The 22,864-nt window shown below is 46.0% G+C and overlaps 1 protein-coding gene across 3 annotated transcripts; it reads right to left on the minus strand.

Annotated features, from left to right (window-relative positions):
* Nucleotides 1-1,084: 1,084 nt before the first annotated feature.
* Nucleotides 1,085-22,790, minus strand: DRC10 (dynein regulatory complex subunit 10). 3 transcript variants are annotated; one of them, XM_072953279.1, is made up of 6 exons: nucleotides 22,445-22,790; nucleotides 10,427-10,548; nucleotides 7,603-8,418; nucleotides 4,893-5,126; nucleotides 3,089-3,160; nucleotides 1,085-1,548 (listed from the first exon to the last, which is right to left on the minus strand). In XM_072953279.1, exons 2-6 carry the CDS (start codon nucleotides 10,451-10,453, stop codon nucleotides 1,228-1,230), a joined length of 1,470 nt encoding a protein of 489 aa, XP_072809380.1. In that variant the 5' UTR covers nucleotides 10,454-10,548; nucleotides 22,445-22,790; the 3' UTR covers nucleotides 1,085-1,227. The 3 variants fall into 3 exon arrangements, with proteins under 3 accessions (XP_072809380.1, XP_072809381.1, XP_072809382.1); XM_072953280.1 differs by having other exon boundaries at nucleotides 9,765-10,548; XM_072953281.1 differs by lacking the exon at nucleotides 10,427-10,548.
* Nucleotides 22,791-22,864: the final 74 nt, after the last annotated feature.

Below are 22,864 nucleotides of genomic sequence, written 5' to 3' on the forward strand. Positions count from 1 at the left end.
CCTCGATGCACTTCCAAGAAGCACTGGGATCCCAGAGAGGCCAGCAGGAAGCCACTTGGTCGGTTCTGTATCTCCACCCTGGGGGAGGAAGAGCGGACACTTTTGGGGAACAGTCTGGGAGGAAGCAGCAGCGGCCAGGACCAGGGAAGCAAGCCAGCTGCATTCTTGGCACAAACATTTAGCGTTTTAAACATGAAGGATGTTTCCTTCTCGCCTCAGTTTTACTTGAAACATTCAGCTCATTTGCCTTGGTCCCCTCTCCCTATTTGGTGGGGGGAGGTAACTAGTTATTTTTAGAGGAGGTACCGGGGATTGAACCCAGGACCTCGTGCGTGCTAAGCATGCACTCTACCACTTGAGCTATACCACCCGCCTCCCTACGTTTTAATAGACACTGGCCTCAAATACGTCTCTCCTCCCAACTGCACTAAAAGAGCAGCCACCACCCAAGTATGATGATAAGGGGCAACTTACACAAGGCTGTGATGTCTGGGAGACAGTTAGGGGTGGTGGGGACTGGGGCCACCTGTCTCTGCCATCCCAAGGGGGGCACTGCTGCTCACTTCTAGAGGACATGCAGGCCCTGGCTATCTGGATGATGAGGTTTCCCCAGAAAAGGTATTTCTAAGCAATAGCCTCTTGATTTTTTAAATGCTGACAGTGAATTAAAAAATACAGAGATTGTTCAACTACCTGGACACCAGATAAAGCCAATGTGAGGTTGCTGGTTTATGACCTCGGGACCCCTGAATTTTCACTGTGTTAAATGGGGGAGAAGTTGTGGCAAATTGATACCTGAAACCCTCCCTCTTTCTCTTGGAGCTCTCTGCCTGCCCCGCCTCCTTTGTGGGCGCTGTGACCCACCCCCTGCTGCCCTGCTGGGTGATGTGGCCATCACAGTCATGGCAGCTTCTGGTCTGGGACCGAGGAGGCTACAGTCTGGGGTCTGGCTTCCCACTGAGACTAAAGGAAGGGATGGTGGCGTGCTGACACCCAGCCTGCGTGTTCCCCTTGGAAACGGCATGTGCAGCACGGACGTGTGTGCAGCCAGTGGCCCAGGGTAGAGTGTAGTTTATTTGTAGACTGTGGTTTAAATGGTTTTTAATTTTCAAAAAGCATTAAAGCCATGAATTGCAGGGCTCCCCATCCCAGGGGCTTCCGGGCTGGCTCTCTGAGAGGTGAGGTCACGGGGAGTGCAGGGGTCTGAGCAGGGATAGTGGGGAGGACTCATTTCTTGCCCTTGCCTTTGCCCTTGCCCTTGCCCTTCTCCTTGCCCTTCTTATCCTTCGCTTTGTTCTTGCCCCGCTTCTTCTTCTTGGACTTGAGCATGGAACGGACCAGGTAGCCCCTCCACAGGGCCTGGATGAGAGTGGCGGCCCGCACCATGCGCACCATCTCCCGCTCGGCCTCCAGCCTCTTCTTGGTGTTAATCTCCTGTTCGGCCTGGATCTGGGAAAACTCTTCCATCAGCACCTCGTACCGTTGCTTCAGCTCCTCCAGCTGGAGTTTCTCCTCCTTGTGGATGATGTCCAGCTCCTGGTACTCGTCCTGGGGGGAGAGTCAGGGGGTGGGGATCTCCAGGCACGGTGCATTGCCTGCCACCCTCTTCTGCACACATTCCCACCCTTCCCAGAGGGGCTTCTGCCCCAGCAATGCCACTGACGCTAAGCCTTCCTGTACCTGAGGCCCGGATGAGAATGGGAGAGGTGACGCGGTCCATCCGAGCTTGTGGAGGGACCCGGAGGAATTAATTTCAGGCACAAGGAAAGAATGCGGCTTGTGGGCTGGGCAGACTGGTCTCCCAATCATTCCAGCTTGGCCACACCTCGAGGGGCTTCACCTTTCAATAACCTTCATTTTTCCTCATCTGAGACATGGGGACAATTCCAAACCCGGAGCAGGAGTAGGAGCTGTTTCCAGGATTAAATGACTGGGTGGACGCAATGTCCTAGGTGTGACGCCAGGCACACAGTGGGGACATAAAAAATACTGGCTGTCCATTTCACAAAGATACCCAGAGAAGACCTTTCTCAGGGGACCGAGTTCTCCCTTATATTTAACCACAGCCTCTCCTGTACTTTACACCTGCCTCCCTTCCTCCCTTCCACTAACCTTAACCAAGCATCAACCAGAAGTGAAGTACTTCCAGAGGACACAGAGCTAAGTGGACTTGGTCTCTGCCAGCAAGTAACCCACTGCCCTCATCGGGACCAGAGAAACAAGAGCACAGCCTCCCGTGTCTCCCCGTTCCTGGAGCACTCGTGTCACACAGAGCAAGGCGCCACTTGCCCTTCTCTGAACAGCACGCCTGACACTGGACCGCTCCTACAGGCTGATGTCACCCCCAGTGCTCACCAAGCCTCCCTGGCCCCAGAGCCGGGGCTGTGGGCCACTGATGTTATCACAGAGCTGGGTGGAGGCTTGAGGGCACCCCGTTTTATAGGCGGCCGTTCCCTGAGCGCCTCCTCCAGGCCAGATCCAGTGCTGTACAAGCACTTGTGACAACAGTGCCTCATTGAATCCCCGCCAGGGTCGCAGTGTGGGTGTCACTGTCTCGGTTGATCACGTGCAGGAATGGGCTCAGAAAGGTCAAGTCCCTTGCTTCACACGCAGCGAGTAAGTGACTCCAGAGTAGAACCTCTGAGTGGTGACAGGGGCTTCCTTTGCCACTGTCACCCAGCACCTGGCACACCTCAAGCACTCGGTAGAAAGTTTCTGAGTGACAGTGAGGTGGTGGAGGTAAGCTCACACCTGAGTCTGGCGGGGATGAGCCCTGGCTTGTGGGGATGGAGGTGCTGGCGGGAGCTGAGGGAAAAGGGAACAGGGAGTCTGGGATGTGGACACTAGGTGGAGCCACCATCTTTGGGCCTGGTGTCAGGCACGTCTTAGTGGCTCACAGCTTCTGGATCCTTCCTTTCCCACCTCTCCCCTCACTGCCCCAGGCTAGACAAACCCTTGAGCCTAAGGAAGGGGCAGAGAAGCCACTGGGGGAGGCTCTGACCACGGACCATCCAGAGCTTCTCCTCCCATCCCCCCATTCCTAGAGGATCTTGGGCAACACACTTGAGAGACTCAGGCAGACAGATACCTGCTTTTCACTCATCTCCGTATCATATTTCTGGATCCAGTTCTCAATTTCCGTCTCCACTTTATATTTTTTCTAAAAAAAAAAATTCAATTAGTCATTGTTCGAAAGGCTGATATTAGTGATAAATGGCACGGAGCCGGCTCTGTATCAGCGGGCCCTACGTCACACCTCGCCCACTGAATCCACACCACGGGGTAGGTTCTCCTCCACTTCAAGGATGAGGACATGGAGGATCAGACGTGCTAACTCACTTGGCCCAAGATCGTGAGGCTAACGGGTAGTAGGGCCTGGACTGGAAGCCAGCAGTCTGGCTCCAGGACCTTCTGGGCAGAGGGAGCAGCAGTTGCTAAGGCCCTGAGGTGGGAACAAGCTTGTGATGTTTAAAGAACAGGAACTGAGCCAGTGTGGCTGGAATGGCGTGGCTGAGGGGGAGCATGGTCCCAGTGAGATCAGAGTGACGCCGTGTCATGGGGGAAGTGTCAGCAGAAGAAGGAGTCTGGTTTCTAGTGTAAGAGGGATGGAAGCTGGGAAGGGGGTGGATTTAGGTGCGGTGGAGGAACATGATCTAATTTTGTTTTTAAAAGATTAACGCCTGTACATACAATGGAATATTATTCAACCATAAAAAGGGACGAAATATTGGTGAATGCTATGTGGATGAACTTTGAAAACGCGACGCCCAGTGAAAGAAGCCAGTCATGAGGACCACATATTGTCTGATTCCATTTACATGAAGCATCCAGGACAGGCAAATCCATAGAGACAGACAATAGACTAGTGGTTGCCAGGGGCTGAGGGGAGGGGAGAGAGTGGGGAGAAACTACTTACTGAGTACAGGGTTTTATCTGGAGGTGATGAAAATGTTTTGGAACTAGATAGAGGTGGCGATTCTACAACATCGTGAATATCCTAAGTGCCACTGAATTCTTTACTTTAAAATGGTTCATTTAAGGCGGGGAGGATAGAGCTCAGTGGTAGAGCACATGCTTAGCATGCACGAGGTCCTGGGTTCAATTCCTGGTACCTCCATTAAAAAAAAATAAAGTGGTTAATTTTATGTTATGTGGATTTCACCTCAATTAAAAAAATAAATCAGCTTCTTAATCCTACAGAGCAAGAATTTTAACTTGGGCCCCATGGACGGGCTGGCTTCAGGGGCCTGTGACCCAGGAATTGTCCAGCACTATGTGTGTGTGCATCTATGCCTTTTTATGGGGAGAGGACTGTGGCTTCCATCAGATGCTCAAAAGAGTCATGAGGCTAAAATGAATCGGGGAACCTTTGTGAGGAAAGGGATTTGGAAGCAAACCGGGGGCACACACCTGGCCTGGGTTCTGGCTGAGAGGATGGAGAAGGCAAATGAAAAAATGATACTTATTGAGCACCTACTAGGGACCAGCTCTCTCTACCTGTCATCTCATTTAATTCTCATTTTAACTCATTAAGGCCTCTTGAATCACTTTCATTTTAAAGACGTGAAAACCGAGGTTCAGAAGGACTTCAGGGATTTGCCAGAGGCTTGTGTGCTCTGTCATTTCCTTTGCAGGACAGGTGGGTGTTCTCCTCAAGGGCTCAAAGGAGTTCAGGAACTTGCCTAAGTTCCCGATCTCTCTGCCCCACAGCCCCTGGGCCTGTGTGCCGCTCCCTCCCGCCTCCCCATGGATGCGGCCTCAACCTGGGGTTGCCTCTGCTCCAGTGTCCTCCTGTGGGGGGGAATGGAGCTGCTCCCTGGGTGGCTGGAGCAGCCCTGCCCTGCCCTGCACACTGGCCCTCCCTCCGCCCCCTCCCCACTTCCCCAGGGCACCTTCCTCAGCATCTGCTCCGCCTCCCAGTTCTCTGAGACCAGGTTGTGGAACTGTGACCGCAGCATCAGGATGTCCTGTTGGATCTTGGCCACCCTGGCCTGCGAGGCCCGGAAGTCTGCCTTCTGCTGCTTCTCAGCCTCCAGCTTGGTGCGAAGGAGGCTGTTTTCTGAGAACTTGCACACCTGGTGCAGTTGGTTTTTCAGTTCTTGGATCACAAAGTTCTCCTTCTCCACCTGGGCCAGGAAGAAGAGAGGGTCCGCTAACACCTCTGTCATCACCGATCATCCCAGGGGAGGCTGGTGTGACTGTGGCTCCCTTAGGGCAGAGCATCGTTGCCTGGCCAAACCCTACCCCCAGCCCTGGCTAAGGACGAGGACAGACTGACTAGAGACCGGGAAATTGAGGCTCAGTGGGGATCGAGTTGTCTGTCGGGTTGTGCAGCTGAGCTGGAATCTGAAGCCGCCTCTGTCTGATCCAGGGCCCATGTTCGTGGCCACCACCCTGTTTCCTGGTATGAGTGAAGTGCACAGGTGTGCCGGAGTGAGGCCACAGGACAGCAGGGACAGCTGCGGCACGCCCGCCCAGGGCACAGTCAGGGAGTGCCCAGTTGGCAGAGACACGCCGCATGGTGCTGGGAGCGTGAGATAAACACATGCTGCAGGGACTGCCACCCAGCTGTCCCCTCGCGGACCTGGCTTGGCCCCTGCCCTCAGTCGGTTCTAAAACAGGAATTGGGGTGGGCGGGTGGGGCTGTCCCGTCAGTAAACTCCAAAGGCTGATCACACGCTCTGGAGTCTCCTTCTGAGACTTGAGCCTTCGGCTGGGGGCCGCTGGCTGCGGGGCCGCGGGGGCTCTGAGCTCACTGCCTGTCGCAGGGAGTGCTGGGGGGCGGGTCTGAGGCAAGTCTGTCCTGTGGGCAAGTCTTCACGCTCCAGGTGTTGGCTTTGGAGCAGGCAGTATTATTGGCAGCCAGAGCTTTGCGTGTGGATCCCCCCGCCCTGCCAACCCCAACAAAACATACCTTATTGGTGTCACCTCCTTATTTCACGGCGAGAACTGATGGATCTGATAAAATGTGCCCACCTGGCCAAAACGGAATTTGACCCCGGATCTGTCCATCTTGGCAGCCCCAAGCTGCTTCCACCACCCAAGTGGGACCAGCAAAGCCACTTGTGTGTCTTGCCCCTGTCCCTAGGTGACACCCCTGCGTCGGGGAGGGAGGCCAACCACGACCTCTCGTGGGTCACAGGGTGATGAAAATGCCTGCGGTAGCACTGGCTGGCTGTTCCCCAGGATCTGTTCTCCCTAGAAAGGCTGTACAGCGGAATGTTTCACTGGGAACGTGGCCCCAGCTATAGACCACTTTCCCCAGCATCTCCAGCCACTGGGTGTAGCTCAGAACTGTCTGTACGCTGATTCCAGGTGGCCTCCCAAAAGGGCAGGACAAAGGCCCCTCCTCCCCTTTTCTCCTTCCTGTTGATTGGACCGGTGGCGACAGCTTGGAAGAAAGCTGGGGAAACCTTCCCGGTCCACAGAGGAGCCATGTAGGTGATGGCAAAGATGCCAGCCAGAAGGAACCAGGACCCCTGACAATTTTACAAAGCAGAGCTCCTATGCCAACTCCCTATTAGACAGAAATATATACATATATATATATTTTTTAAATCTATTTTTATATATAGTGGCTTACATTTATAAATCTCAAACTCCCGAATTTATCCTTTCCCACCCCCTTTCCCCAGTAACCATAAGATTGTTTACTATGTCTTGAGTCTGGTTCTGTTTTGTAGATGAGTTCATAGTGTTCTTTTCTTTTCTTTTCTTTTCTTTTCTTTTCTTTTCTTTTCTTTTCTTTTCTTTTCAGATTCCACATATGTGTGATATCATATGGTATTTTTCTTTCTCTTTCTGCCTAGACAGAAATATACTTCCATCTTGACTAAGCCACTGTTATTTTGAGGCTCTTTGTTTTAGCAACTTACACGCCACCTCCCAGGGACTTTTAAAGGCTTTTGTGAGAAAACGTATATAAAGAATATGTGTCCCCAAGTGGTTATTAATAGATCAGGATCATGTTATCCTTTCTCTTCTTAAAAATTCTTCTGGTGCTCCCACCCCTCCCACCCCTCCACCTACCCCTTGCCCTCGGGACAAAGACCATATTCCCTGATTAGGCGTCCAAGGCCCTGTGTGATCTGCCAGCAAAGCCGAAGGTTTGCCTGCCCCTGGCCTGGAAGGTCCCTCCCTACCTCACTTGCCTGGTTCACTCCCTCTCCTTCAGGTCTTGGCTTTGAGTTTCCTGAGTTCAAAGTTCAGGTCTCCTGTAACACTTTTTTTTTTTTTAATGGAGGTACCAGGGATTGAACCCAGGACCTTGTGCATACTAAGCATATGCTCTGCCACGGAGCTATACCCTCCCCTTCTAACACTCTCTTATAGCACCCTATACTTACCCTTCCCTTTACTTCTCAAAACTGTAATTAAATCAGCTCTTTAAGCCCTGCCTTCCCTGCAGTGAACTCCATGAGGCTGGAACCATGTAGGCTTTCTTTATAAGACCTGGCAACTGGTAAGTGCTCAAAACAATATATGTGGAGTAAATGAATGAAAACAGCTATTTAAATCACTGAGGAAAAACCCAACTGCCGAAAGATTTGGGCCCCTCCCCGGGGCTCCTTCCATAACATGACCTATGCTGTCCAGTGATACCTCTGCATCCCTGTTCTTCACGCATGCTGCCAATTCATTTTCCAGCGTGTCGATGATTTCCTGGTTCCTCCGATTCCGTCTGCTGATGTCCTGTACAAAATGAGCCTTCTCTCTGGCTTCCATGGGGCTAGTGAGAAGCTTCTCAAACAGGAAACCTCGGAGCTCTATCAGGCTATCAATAAAACTCTGGGCTTCCGCACTTCTGCCCAGTGGCTGCACCTGCAGGAGACTGGCTGCCGCCTGGGGGTTATTGAGCAGGAGTCTCACGATGTCCTTGGTGGATTCTTTGACCTGCTGCACAAGTGGTGGGAGGTGGGATCTCTGCAGCTCTATGGAGAGGAGGCGGTCTCGGAACCATGGTTCATCCTCGAACACATCTTCCCCCTGCAACTGCCGTTCTTCCTCCTGCAGGTAACCGACGTGATCCAGGAGGATCTGGCAAAGGTGCCCGTGCTCTCTCACTGCCTTCATGATGTCCTCCCCCAGCATCCCCTCCAGATCCTCGGGATTGGACGCCACGTATGACAGCAGGGTCACCAACTCCACCTTGTGGATGGTGTCGTCTAGGACGGACATGATCCTCTTGGTCTCAATGGTGGTGAGTTTGGGCTCAGTGGGGACCAAGAGTTTCGGCGGGGTGGTTGACTTTTTGGTTGTCTCTGCTATCAGCCTTATTTTGTTGACGTCAGGGCCCGGGTAGAGAGGGGCCACGGCGAGCATGTCCAAAGCCATTTTATTAGCAGCCTTTGTGCGCCCTGAGAGATCGAGACCTTGGTAGACTGTCTGGGTCTCCTCCATGTATTGTCTCTGGCAACCCTGAAAAGGGGAGGAGTGAGCAGTTAGCAGAGCCGCGCTGACATCGGGACTGGCTGCCGTGACCCCAGCCGCCGTCAACCCTTGACACTGAGAGTTCATCGTAGGAGCTCCACAGCTTTTACACAGAACCTGTCACGGAAAGCAGTTTCTAGCTTTGTGACAGTGTCAGGGCCCCAAGGGCAGGAGGACCAAGCGTGGAGGTGGGTCTCAGGCACACGTGTCAGGCAGGGACCACCCATGAATGCATACATCATTCCAAGTGTTTAAACACAGCAAGCCGGTTACATGGGGTGATGAAAGAGTTGACAGGCCAGTCGGGGGGAAGGGGAAGCCACCCAGTTGTCAATGGCAGGAAGCCACGCAGGAGGAGGAGGGGGTGAGCTTGGGGCTTGGGGTCACCCAGGGGAAGCCGGAGCCACAGCCATTTCCTGTCCAGGAGGAGCGATAGCCCCTGCGGCCACTGCCGGAAACGCAGCCCAAAGCAGAGAGAAGGGGAGAAATACTGCCTTTCTCCCTTCCTCCCATCCTCTCATCCTCCCATCTAACACCAGTGCCTCCCATTGGCCAAACCCTGTGGGAAACCAGCTGACAAAGGAGCCTGGGCAATGCATCCTGCGGGGGTGGCTGCCTGAGACACAGAGCAGAAGAGGGACAGAGCAAATAATGGTGCTGAGGGCAAACAGCACTGGGACCAGCACAGCCCATTTGCATTGGACTTTAAGAATGGATTTGAAAAAATCAGGATGGGGCTGAACAATGACTTTGGAATACAGTTTTAAAAACTATATTGCTAAATGCAGTATTGCATCCTGAATTGGTTCTTGGAACAGAAAAAGGACATTAGCAGGAAAACTGGTGATACCCAAATAAAGTCGAAGTTGAGTTCGTAGCATCGTACCAATGTTAATTTCTTAGTTTTGACACATACCATGGTTATGTAACATACTGACATCAGGGGGAGCTGGATGGACACATGAGAATTCTCTGAACTACCTTTGCAACTTTTCTGTAAACCTATAATTATTACAAAACTAAAATCTTATTTGAAAGAAAAAAATCTACGGCGGCAATCAGGAATCAGTGATTCATGTGGCATATATGGCATGATATCCTAGCTTTGCAGCAGCCCCACTAGGGTTCAGATCCTTGCTGGGGGACCCTGGGCTTCCTCAGCCATTAAACAAGGATTCGATGGGAAGTTCCTGGCACAGATCTTGAACGTTGTCAGTGCTCAATAAATAACTAATATTATTAGCCCAGACCTAGTGAATGCCTACTGCCCAGGATCGGCTGGACCTCCCAACATACTGTGTCCAAGATGGACCCCAACACGTCCCCACCCTCACCTTGCTGATTCTTTATCCCTTGTCTTGACGATCAGCAGTTCTGCCTCCCTCGTCGCCTAAGCCAGAATCCTGAGTGCCACCCACACTCTTCCTTCCCCTCCGCATCCAGTGCACCACCCAGTTATCTGTGTTCTCTCCTTGATAGCCCCCAGTCCACTTCTTTCTCAGCAGCCTGTCCGCCATCGAGTAAGGGCCTTAATATTGCTCACTTGGGTGATTAAAGAGTTTAACTGGCCTGCTTCCATCTGCTCTTGCTCCCTGCAATAAAGATCATCCCTGTAGTCACCTATTCAGGTATTTATTGAACCCCTGGGGGTATAAAAAAAGATGCAAGGTCTAATTCCTGTCCTCCCAGAGTTTATATCCTAGTTTGGGATATGAAACATGCACACGTGTAGGTTCAGCAACTACAGAAGGCAGGGGATGAAGCTGTATTCATAGAGTAGGTGGAGATTATGACCCGCCATCAACACCAGAGTGGGGACATTGGAGTTTATCTTGTAGGAAATTAGGATCCATTTTGATTTCAGGAAGAGTGTAACAGGATACAATCAGATGCTTGAGAAGGATCTGTTGTAATGGATGATTCATAGAGAAAGGTCTGTTGGCAGGTAGACCAGTTGGGGTGTTTTTACTTCCTTGGCTGCTATCCTTTCAGAGACCTGGTTCTTCAGCTTTCCCTTCACCATTTTGGTCAGCTTCTGTTGCTTGCAATCAAAGACCTCTAGCTGACAAAATACTCCAGGCAACTGACAGCACCGGGTCCAGGGGGCTCCAGGGAGACCTTGGGGATGGAGATATGAAGTTAGGGGAGAAAGAAGTGATACCTGAAGCCACAAAAGATACCTTCAGCTTCCCAAAGCAGAGAGTAAATAGAGAGAAAGGGAGGGAATCAGAGAAACACCTAATGTGACAAAGAACAGGAAGAAAGGCAGCCAGGTCAGGTGCTTGGCTGGGAAAAATGGCTCCCAAATCGGGAGCCTCTGGGAGCAGAGGGCTGAGGTGAGAAGGGCATCACTGTGCCATCTCTTTGATTCCCACCCACTTCTTGCTCCCCAGTCAGTCTTGCATGTTCCTTAAGGCTTTTCCTGAAAATAACATTAGGGACAGCCACGGAGCCTCCTCAGCCTCTCTGAGGATGACGGATCTTTGCCTCGCGGCCACAGGATGAATGTGAACAAAGTGTTTAATGAACGCACTTCTCTGCATCAGCCCCCAAAGCTCTCTAGCATAAATCAAAACGCCTGAATTCTTCAGAGAGCGTGGCTGGAAATGCAACGTTATAGGAAATGTTTCCAATTTGCTTTCAGCCAAATTACCTCTTTTGCTTTAAAGGGCAAACTTGTTTTCTTTGATTATGACGATGCCTGTCAGTTCCTGACAGCTCATTTGGGTGAACGAGAAAAAGCCGGTGGAACTGGGATCGGGGGACACGCGTCTGACTCTGATGACAAAAATCACTGGAGAATCTCTTTTCCTTGAATTCTAATATGATCATTTCATGTCCTTCTTAATGCCACCAACCTTAATATTTAAATCATTTCTCCTTTTAAAATTCCTGCCCTGAGAGTGAAGCAAGGTTGTTAATGGATGGGGAACTTTAATTGGATCTTCCTTTTATTTGTCATTAATTCTGCTGATGAACTTTATAAATGGAAATGTATCTTTATCATGCAAATTAGACCTCGTCTTCATTCAAATAGGCTTGTTGGATGTTTTATTACTTTCGCTCTTGGAATATTTTGAAGGCAAAAAAAAAAATGTTTGAGGTAAATTATATATATTTTATCCCCTGGGGAGAAAAAGGAGATGAAAACCCAACACCTATGACTACCCTACAAATCCAGCCCTGGTCCGTGGAGAGGTCAGAGGGTGTTAAAAAAAATATTGGAGAGAGTGTGTGTACGTAGGGGTGGAGGGCCTCTCATTTTAAAGAATGCCATTTAAATACTAGCTCTTGATAACTCACTGCGTACCCAACACTGTTCTAAATGCTTTACATGAACTAACTCCTTTATTCCTCACAACAGTCTCATGAAGTAGGTGCTTTTATTCCCTCCGTGTTACAGGAGAGAAAAGGGAGGCAGAGAGAGTCTAGCTGTTTCTGTAGTTTACACCTAGTAAGTGACAGAGTTGGGGTCTGTCTCAGGAGTCTGCACCCTACAGCCGCTATTCTGCCCAGTCTGTCAAATTTAAGATTGACTTCTATGTTGAACATAGTAGAATCATCCTTTGCTGGTCCAGTTTCAATGAGTCCTGTCCCGTAGAGATGTAGAGAACTGATGTGTTCAAAATTCAATTCCTATAGCAGTCAATCGAATTAACAGTGATAGATATGAATATTCATATTTGTTATATATATTTATGTAACATATTATATCATGTCATAAATTATTGATAAATATAAGTGCTAGACTTGATTTGCATTTTTTCGGGGGGGTGAAGGGAAAGTAGTTAATTTATTTACTTTAATGGAGGTATCAGGCACTTGAAATGGTGAATTTTATGATATGTGAATTACAGCTCAATTAAAATAAAGAAATATATATATTAAAAAAAGGACGTACCAGGGATTGAACCCTTGCCTGCTAAGCATATGCTCTACCGCTCAGCAACACTCTCCCCCAGTGTCACATTTTCATAGTGAAAAATGGTGGGCCAGGATCTGGTCTATGGATTTTTTTTCCCATCCCTTAACTCGGGGCTTGGAATTTTAAAATAAAAGATTTAAATCTGTTTTGGTTTTTTCATGGTTTAGCTGCATTTTTTTGTGTTTTTCCTATCGCCACTTTTGAAGTATTACCCAATCCTCTGTCGTCTTTTTTGAGAACCCATGTTTTGTGGATTCCGTTTGGCTTGCAAAAGGTTCCCAGGCTGGGGCTGTAGCAGTGAACACTGGAGGTATTCACAGACGGGATCTCATCGGTGGTGATGGCTCTGTGACCGCGGGCTGCAATGTTATCCCGCGCTTTGGAGACAGAGGACCCTTAACAGAGGCTGAGGTTGGAAGGGAATGGGCTCCCGGGGACAGAATTCTAAGCTGATGGTTGTCAAGAACATCTCTCTGCTGGCCACTGGCCACGGCTATAACCCTAGGCAAATTCACTTGACCTTCTGAACCCGCATCTCAGAAGCTGAAAGGCAAAAAAAGAGCCTACTGCACGGTGATTAAGTTTGTGGGTTCCAAGGTCAGACAAATTCGGAGTTCAGTCCCAGGGGATCACCACTTCCTCGCTGTGTGGCTTTAGGTGAGTCACTTAAAGTCTCTAAGTGTCTTTGACTTCCTTGTCAGTAATATGGGGACAGTAACAGAACCCACACTTGGTAGAATTGTTGTGAGTGTGAAATGAAGTCCTGACCCAGGAATGTTTAGCTTTTTTTTTTTTTTAAGATTTTTTTTCAGTTTTCCTTTTTTGGGGGGGGTCGGTAATTAGGTTTATTTATTTATTAGAGGAGGTACTGGGGATTGAACCCAGAACCTCGTGCATGCTAAACCACTCTACCACTTGAGCTGTACCCTCCCCTCAAGAATGTTTAGCTTTTATGATGACTTTCAAAATGATACAATTGGAAGGGAAGGTATAACTCATGCTTAGCATGTGTGAGGTCCCAGGTTCAATCCCCAGTACTTCCCCTAAGAATAAAAAAATATAAGTAAACCTAATTACCTCCCTCCACCAAAAAAAAAAAAACAATTAATATTAACATTTGACTACTTCTTAACATATAAGATGTATTTTTCCTCAAAATAATATATATTTGTTTTTGTGCAGAAAGGTTTATAAAGAGCCAAAATGGATCCGTTTTTTTTTTACTCCTTTTTACTATTTCTGTTTTAAATTTTGCAGATTTCTGCATTCTTCACATTTTTCTGTTAGTGATGGAGGAGGACAGAGATCCCTGAAACGGCTCACCATTTTCCAGTCTCCTCCTCCTTGCAAATTAATTCATCACAATTTTAAATTCTTCTCTTGGCAGTGTAGCTTTTGTAGTGTTTATTTCTGGTTATATGCAACTGTGGATAGTATCACTTTGGCTGTTTCAGAGAGAAGGAATAATTTCCTAGCAGTGAATTTAGGTTCTAAAATAAACTTCCCCCACTTAAAAAATATACATATTTATATTTAAATCGCAATCTTATCAAATGTTAAGACACTGGCTTTTCCTGACTGATTATGTTGAAGAAAATTCTTCTGTACTGTTTTTTTTATGAGGGAGAGAGGTAATTAGGTTTATTCATTGATTTCTGCTTGGAGGAGGTACTGGGGATTGAACCCCTCAAGAAGAGTCTTTTAAACTGAGGGTTGTGAACCGTTTTGTGAGTGGTGAAATCAATTTGCCAGTTGGGACTAGCATTAAAAATAAACGAAATAGAATAGGAAATATTACAGCGCACTGCATGTAGTAAGTACTCTTTTGTGTTTAAACGTGTGTGTTTTGTATTTAAGCGTGTGTGCTGGGTGGAGGAGGAAAATGTATTTCTTTGTCGGCTTTATGGTTAAAAAAAACAATCTGTGTTCAGAAGCCCCCATGGTAAAGGCATTTCATTGGTCATAGGGTATAACCTCCTGCTATTTATTATTTGAGAACTAAGGACAAAGAGATACTTTCCCCTGATGCTCTGTATTTCAAATGATTTTGTTTTTAAAAAAACTTAAAAATTTTTTTTTTTGCAGGGAGAGGTAATTAGATGTACTTCTTTATTTTTTTCCTGGAAGTACCAGGGGTTGAACCCAGGACCTCAGCATGCTAGGCATGCACTCTACCACTTGAGCTATTCCCTCCCCCTCAAATAACCTTGATTTTTTTTTTTAAACCCCTTTTGTTTTCAGTTCCACTGACTAGCCTAGGACTTGAAGGGAAACTGTGTGTGCATGTGTGCGTGTGTGTGTGCGTCTGTGTGTGTGAAAATACCAGAGAAGGGCAGAGCAGGGTTTTTCAGTCTCCACACTACTGACACTTTGGGTCAGATGATTCTCTCCTGTGGGGGCTGTTCTGTGTGTTGCAGGACTTCTAGCAGCATCCCTGGCCTCTGCCCGCTTGATGCCAGTAGCACCCTTCTCCCACCATGAACTCTGACCAGTTGGGGATGCAGTATCCCCAGACATTGCCAGATGTCCCTGTGGGGTGGGGGTGGGGGTGCCAGTGGCTGAGAACCACTGTTCTAGACCACAGTGGCCTGGCTCCCCTATAAAACTCCTGGCCTCACCCATGCTAAGTCCAGTGCTCCATCCAGGTTCAAAGGAAGGCTTGCCCAAGCCTAGCCCAGCTCTGTCAAGTTGAAATTGGTACCATCCAAAAGGCATCATTGGGGGAGGGTATAGCTCAAGTGGTACAGCGCATGCTTAGCATGCACAAGGTCCTGGGTTCAATCCCCAGTACCTCCTCTAAAATTAAATAAATCTAATTACCTCCCCTCCAAAACAAAACAACACAAAAGTAATAAGCCACCACAGAATCAAGATCAGATTCACAGTCTGGGTCTTAGGAGACGGGGTTGTGTGACACTCCCCTGCCAGGGGCTCTTGGAGCAAGTCTGGGTAGGTCCTTTATCTCTTTGGCATCTGGGGACATGACACCTGTTCCAGCCACATCAGAAGGGAGCTGGGTGGAGAAGGGATGATTTAATAGATGGGAAAGGCCTTTGGAGAGTTAAAAGCTCTCTTCAAAGGGGAATGATTGTTAGTTTTTGAGGGATAAATCAGGTAGCGCATCGGCCTCACAACCCTGGGCTCTGGGAAAAAGGGAAGTGCGTGGGGGGAATTTAGCAACTGAGTCAGCAGGAAAGACTCACCCCTTCAATTCAGTTTTTTACTGTAAATCAAGTGAAAACCCCAAGCTAAAACCCTGCCATTTACATCCAACCATCAATGCCTGGAGCATGTTCCCGAGGGGTGCCTGGCCCAGAGCCACAACAGAGCTCTGGCTGGGATGCCCCCGGCAGCGTATCCAGCCTGGAGGCGAAGATATTGATGCTGACTTTCAATCAAAAAGCTGTTTGGGGCTTTCTAGGTGGAGGATGAAATCTGGTAAAGGGGAAGGTGGGTTATGTTCTTGCCTTCTTCCAACAAGTTTTTAATATTCAGTGACCTTGGAACTCACCCCTTCTTACTCTTGACTTGCCCACCATTTTCCCAACTTGACCTTTTGTCCTGGCCTGGCCTGGCCTGGTTATCCAGTCTCACTTCCTCTTGCTCCCCTTACAGCAGGAGGTGGTGGTGGATCGGGGAATAAGAAAATCACCCTGATTTGATGGGTTAGAAAATTCAGCCACAACAGCTTCCCTCATTGCTCAAAGGGAGGAACTGAAGGTTCTGGGAGGAATAAATTTTAAGCAGGGAGCGAGCGACAAGACCAAATCTGCAGCATGGAAAATTGTGGTTAAAGTGTTGGCAGGTGCAAGACTGCAGGAGGACCAATTTGGAAGGCTGTCGCAGTGGTCCAGGGAAGAGAACCAGGGACAAGGCAGTGGATGGGCTCCAGAAATACTGAGAAGATAGAATGAATGAGATGAGGAGAAGGATGGGATGTGGAGAAGGAGGGAGCAGAATGAGTTAGGGTTGATGTCCAGTGTTCTGGCTTGGATACTGGTTGGGTCATTGTGGTATTTTTCCAAAGGGTGAAGACTGGAAGAGAGGCAGGGTCTGAGGGCTTGTGGGTTTAGTGATGTTAGAATGTGCTGTCCAGTTACCAAGTCTTGAAACTATGAAGCTGTGTGTGCCCAGAGAGACACCTCTTCCTTATTCATACCGAGGCATGGTACAGACTAGCAGCTGCTAGGTGGGACATCTGCGAGGAGATGTGCAGGAACGGGTGGCTGTCCGGAGTAGATTTCAAGAAAGACTCAGAAAGGAGACAGAAATGTGAGAGCTATTGCCATACAGATGGTGACTGAAGCCTTGGTAGGGCCAGGGGACATGAAGAGTGAGAAGGATCAAGCCCTTCACTTTTTTTTGTTTTAACTGAAGGATAGTCAGTTTACAACATTGTGTTGATTTCTGGTGTACTGCAAAGTAATTCAGTTATACGTATGTGTGTGTGTGAGCATATATATATATATTCCTTTTCATATTCTTTATCATTATATGCTATTAGAAGGTATTGAATATAGTTCCCTGTGCTATACTGTAGGACCTTGCTGTTTATCTATTTTATATATAGTAGTTAGTATCTGCAAATCCCTAACTCCCAGTTTATCCCTCTACTCCACCTTTATGACCCCTAGTAACCGTAAGTTTGTTTTCTGTGTCTGTGAGTCTGTTCCTGTTTTGTAAATACGTTCATTTGTCTCATTTTTTTAGGTTCCACATATAAGTGATATCACATGGTATTTTTCTCTGTCTTTCTGGCTTCTTTCCATTAGTATGACCATCTCCAGGTCCATCCATGTTGCTGCAAATGGCATTATTTCATTCTTTTTTATGGATGAGTTGTATTCCATTGTATAAATATACCACAACTTCTTTATCCAGTCATCTTTTGATGGACATCTAGGTTGCTTCCATGTCTTGGCTATTGTATATAGTGCTGCTATGAACACTGGGGTGCATGTATGTTTTTGAATTAGAGTTCCCTCCAGATACACACCTAGGAGTAGGGTGGCAGGAGCATATGCTAACTCTGTTTTTAATTTTTTAAGGAATCTCCATACTGTTTTCCATAATGGCTGTACCAAGCCCTTCACTCTTTTGATGAAATTTCTTCTCATTGGCTCCAACCTACCTGTCCAGCCGTACCTCAAAGCCATCCTGCCCTCACTCTCTGCGCTGCAGCCACACTGGCCTTCTCCAAAGTGCTCAGAGCACCAGGCTCTTTACACACAATGTTCTTTTGGCCAGAAACCAACACCCAACCTCTTTTTAGCTAAAAAGCCATTCGCCTGTTGAAGGACATTGGGGTTGTCTCCAGTTTGGGGGTTATTATTAATGATGCCACTCAGGACATTCATATAGAAGTCTTTGTGTGGACATGTTTCCATTTTTCTTGGATAGAATCCTAGAAGTGGAGTTGCTTAGTTGTGTGGAGAATGTATGTTTAACTCTTTTAAGAAACTGCCAGACTGTACTGCAAATTGTTTGTACCATTTTATGTGCCCACCAGCAGTGTATGAGAATCTCAGTTTCTCCATACATATGCCAATACTTGGTGATGTCTGCCTTTGATGTTTGAATGTTTCTTCATTTCTTTTGCTCATTTAAAACTTGGCTTGTTTGTTTTCTTATTGAGTTGTAAGAGCTTATTTACATATTCTCAGATATAGTCTTTTATCTGATAGATGATTTGTAAATATTTTCTCCCTGTCTATGGCTTGTCTTTTCATTTTTTTAAGAAAATGTCTTTTGAAGCTCAGGTTTTAATTTTAATGAAGTCCAATTTGTCAATTTTTTCTTTGATGGCTTCGTGATTTGGTGTTGTATCTAAGAACTTTTTGCTTAACCCAAAGTCATGAATATTTTCTTCTAATTTTTTTTCTAAGATTTTTGTAGTTTTAGATCTTATATTTAGGTCTATGATCCATTTTGAGTTAATCTTTATGTATTGGTGAGGTAAGAGTCTAAGTTAATTTTTTGGCATACGGATATCCACTTGTATCAGCACCCTTTGTTGAAAAGACTATCTTTTCTCTATTGAATTATTTTGGTACTTTTGTTGAAAATCAATTGACAGTAAATGTACGTGTTTATTTCTCATCTCTCAGTTTTGCTCCATTGATTTATATGCAATCCTCAGGCAAATACCACACTGTCTTGATTACTATAGCTCTATAGAAGGTTTTGAGACTGGGCAGTATGAATTTTATTCTAACTTTGTTCTTTTTCAAAATTATTTTGGTTATTCTGGATCCTTTGAATTCTTATAAATTTTGAGATCGTTTTGTTAATTTCTACAAGTAATGCCTGCTGGATTTTTGATAGGTATTACATTGAATCTCCAGCTCATTTTGGGGAGAAAAAACATCTTCCCAACATTGAATCTTCCAATCCATGAACATAAATGTCTCTCAGTTTATCTAGATCTTCTTTAATTTTCTTAGCGATGGTTTGTTAACTTTATTCTCGGTATTTTATTCTTTTGATGTTGTTGTGAATTGTTCCTTTAATTTCATTTTCAGAGTGTTAGTTGCACACATTTATTATAATATATACAATTGATTTTTAAAATATTGTGACCTTGTTAAACTTGTTTGTTAGTTCTAGTAGTTTGTGTGTGTGTGTGTGTGAGTTCCTATGGCTTTTCTATATATAGGATGATGTCATATGTGAATAAAGACAGTTTCACGTTTTTTCTTTCTGGTCTGGATACCTTTAATTTCTTTTTTCCCATCATGGCACTGACTAGAACCTTCCATAAACTAGATGTAATGAGAGCAAACTTTCTTAACTTGTTCCCAATCTTAGGGGAAACCAATAAGTGTATATTAGCTGTGGATGTTTTGTAGATACACTTATTGGGTTGAGAAAGTTCCTTTCTATTCCTGACTTATTGAGAGTTTTATCCTGAACGGATGTTGGATTTTGTTAAATGCTTTTTCTGCATCAATTGAGATGACCATGCGTTTTTTTTTTCCACCTATTCTATGAATATGGCATATTACATTAATAGTTTATCAAATGTTAAAGCAACCTTGCATTTTTGGAATAAATCTCATAGTGTATAATCCTTTTTATATGTGGCTAAATTTGGTTTGTTAATATTTTTGCATCTGTGTTCTTGAGGGATATTGGTCTGTGGCAGGAGTTGGCAAACTTTTTCTATAAAGGACCAAATAGTGAATCTTTGGGGATTGGTGGCTGTTGAACCTCTGATGCAACTACTCACCTCTGCTGTTGGAGAGCAAAAGCAGTCATAGATGATATGTAAACAAATGGGCATGTCTGTGTTCCAATAAAACTTTATTTACAAAAGCAGTTGATAGGCCAGATTTGGTGAGACTCTGGGTCGAAAGTTTTCTTTTCATGTGATGTCTTTGTCTGGCCTTGTCGTCAAGGTAATACTGGCTTCACAGAATGAGTGGGGAAGTGTTCCGTCCTCATCTATTTTCTGAAAGAATTTGTGAAGGATTAGTATTATTTCTTCTTCAAGTATTTGATGGAATTCACCAGCGAAGACCTCTAGCACTGGGCTTTACTTTAAGGGAAGATTATTTATTTCGAATTCAATCTCTTTACTTGTTACGAGTCTATTCAATTTTTCTTTCTTCTTGAGTCACTTTTAATAATTTGTCTTTCTAGGAATTCATCCACTTCATCTAAGTTGTCTTATTTTTTTGGCATAAAGTTGTCCAAAATATTCCTCATAATCCTTTAAGTTAATTCTGATTTTGGTAATTTGTGTTTCCTCTCTTATTTTCTTGGTCAGTCTAGCTGATGCATTGACTTTCCTTATCAATATATCCAATGTCCCTCTTTGTTCTAGTAATATTTCTTGTCTTAAAGTCAATTTTGTCTGTTAGCAGTGTAGCCTCTCCAGCTGTCTTATGGTTACCCTTCGCAGGTATACCAATTTTTTACTTTGAGCCCCTTTGTGTCTTTGAATCTAAGGTGGGTCTCTTGTAGGCAGCATATAGTTTGGTATCACATTTTTAATCTAGTCTGGCAATGTCTGCCTTTTGATGGAAATGTTTTTCCCATTTACATTTAATAATTTACGTTAAATTATTTATATCGTTGGATTTACATGGGCCATTTTACTGTTTCTTTAAATTTGTTTCGTCTTAAGTCTTCTTTTGTTCTCCTGTTATTTCTTTACAGCCTTTTATTGTGTTAAGTATTTTTAGGCCACTATTTTGAGTCCTCTGTTGATTTTGAAACCATTCTTTGAGTCATTTTTCTTAGAGGTTGATTTAGGGATTATAAGCTGCATCTTAATTTATCACAGTCTGTTTTGGAATACTACGTATTTTCTATTTGATGAGTCATTGTTATTTTACCTTCTTTTAATTATTTAAACATGGTTTCCTTTAGTCCTTTGAACATAATTATAATAGCTTCTTTGAAGTCTTTGTCTGCTAACGCCAACATCTGGGGACGCATAGAGGCAGTTTCTGTCGACTGTTTTTTTTTTTTTTCCCAAGTATGTTTACACTTTCTTGTTTCTTGCAAATCTCACAATTTTTATTGAATGCTGGAAATTTTAGAGGGAAGATTATTTATTTGTAGCAACTCTGTCTTCTGATTATTTCCTTCCTAATGATTGTTGTTCTTGTTCTTATTTTGCTTGAGTGTTTGGTAATTTACTTGCTGGGCTAAATCTGTCAACCTGGTCTCCTCCCCAGTGTGCAGCTACGGATGTCTCTGCCCAACTTTCTTTTTCTCATATTTTAAAATCTGGCTTCCTAGGGGTCGTCTCTGTATCCACATAGTTTAATATTCAGCCAAAAGTAGGTCAGAGGTTATGTTCAAACTTTGAGCCACTGCTATTCACTGCTGGTGCGTGCAGCACGCACTCAGCACACACGTCTGCACTGGCTCCAATGGCCAGGGATGTGTAAGTGGCCTGGGCCTGCTCTGGTCTCTACTATACATGTGCATAACCTCTGGTCAATCAGGAAATACAGAGAACTCATCACATACCCTACGGCTGCCTCACTACTAGGAACTCCAAGCTCTCAGTCCATTGTTTGTGCCAAATAGGATTACAAACTTGGACCACTGGAGCTGCTGGCTTCCCCTGTTTCCTTCCCACCAAGATGGTCACTTTAGCCAACAATCCTCCAAATCAAGTGAGCTCTATCAGACAGTGACAGTGAAGCTACTGGTTTTCATGGACTACCACCCTAGTTGAACTATTACGCTGATAGAACTGGGGATAGGGACACCAGAGAAGCCTCAGGTAAATACACTACAAACTGGTTTTATGAATAAAAGCTCTTAGTTTGTTCTGCGCCTTTGATTTTTCAGAGTGCTAATACAGCACTATAGTTTTGTCCAGAGTTACAGTTGCTTTTTAAAAACTATTATTGTGATAAAAATATGCATAACATAAAGTTTACCATCAAAACCATTTTAAATTCAGTGGCATTGTTACATTCATATCTATTTGCAACCATCACCACCATCTACCTTCAGGACTTTTTCATCATCCCCAACTGAGACTCTGTAACTGTTAAATAACTCCCTGTTTCCCCCTCCCCCCGGCCCCTGGCAACCCCTACTTTGTGCTTTAACCTCATTTAGTCCTCACAACAAGCCCTTGTTTTAAGTATGTAAATGAAATAATATTTTAAGGACAAGGATGGGAGTTAAGTTCCAAAATTGGTATAATCAAAATTACCCAAGTTAAACACTGACTTTCATTGTATGCTCACCCCAGGCAGAATGGTAGGGGACTAAAAAAGTGCTCTCTCTCTCCTCCTCCTCCCAACATGCGTTTGATTTGAAATTAGTTAACTATGATGTGACTCCACTTGACTATTATCATCCACGTTTTACCGATGAGGAAGAGGGATCATGAAGTGGAGAAGTGGAGGGGCAGAGTAGAGGCGGAGACACCGAAAAGGATGCCCAGTAGTCCTTGCGGGGAGGTTCAGACTGTGGCAGGGGCTGGAGAGCAGGGTTCTTCAGGCGGGGACAGGCTCGCTGTGGGGGGTTACTGATCCCTCAGAGAGCCAAAGGATAGCGGGCGAGACCCCACTTAACATCTCTCCCTCATCCCCAGCCTTTCCCCACCTGGTTACTCACCTGCTCGGAGGACTTTAGGTTTTTCTATTCGTGATTAACCAACGCTGTGCCTGCGTTGCTAGGTTACCCACCAATCTCAGAAGGCGGGACTCGGCGTCTGATTGACTTTGTTTTTCACCATTCAATTCCTTATTCCGATCAGTTCGCTCCACCTGCTGAAGACTGACCAATCAGGAGCACCGTCTTTCTGACCCTCCACCAATTGAAAGACTCGGGCCTCCCTCTGGGTTGGGCTGAACGTGTAAGGCGGGGAGAATGGGAAGAGGAAAGGGGCGGGGCTCCTTCGTCCCACCCCTTCTCAAGGAGGCAGGCAGGGAATCCTGCATCAGCAGCGGGCAGAACTGGGGAGGAAGTGAGGCTTGGCCAATCAGAGCTCATCATGACAGCCTAGGTAGCCAATAGGCCCCGGCGAAAGGGGAA

Source organism: Vicugna pacos, chromosome 32 (genome assembly GCF_048564905.1).
Source record: "Vicugna pacos chromosome 32, VicPac4, whole genome shotgun sequence".
Classification (NCBI taxonomy): domain Eukaryota; kingdom Metazoa; phylum Chordata; class Mammalia; order Artiodactyla; family Camelidae; genus Vicugna; species Vicugna pacos.

Coding starts and splice junctions, on each gene's coding strand:
- DRC10 (XM_072953279.1), bottom strand. CDS start 10,453: ATGGTGAAGGGAAAGCTGAAGAACCAG. Junction 3,161..4,892: donor CGGAGCAGATGCTGAGGAAG/GTGCCCTGGGGA, acceptor TTTTTTTTTTAG/AAAAAATATAAAGTGGAGAC. Junction 1,549..3,088: donor CGGAGATGAGTGAAAAGCAG/GTATCTGTCTGC, acceptor CTCTCCCCCCAG/GACGAGTACCAGGAGCTGGA.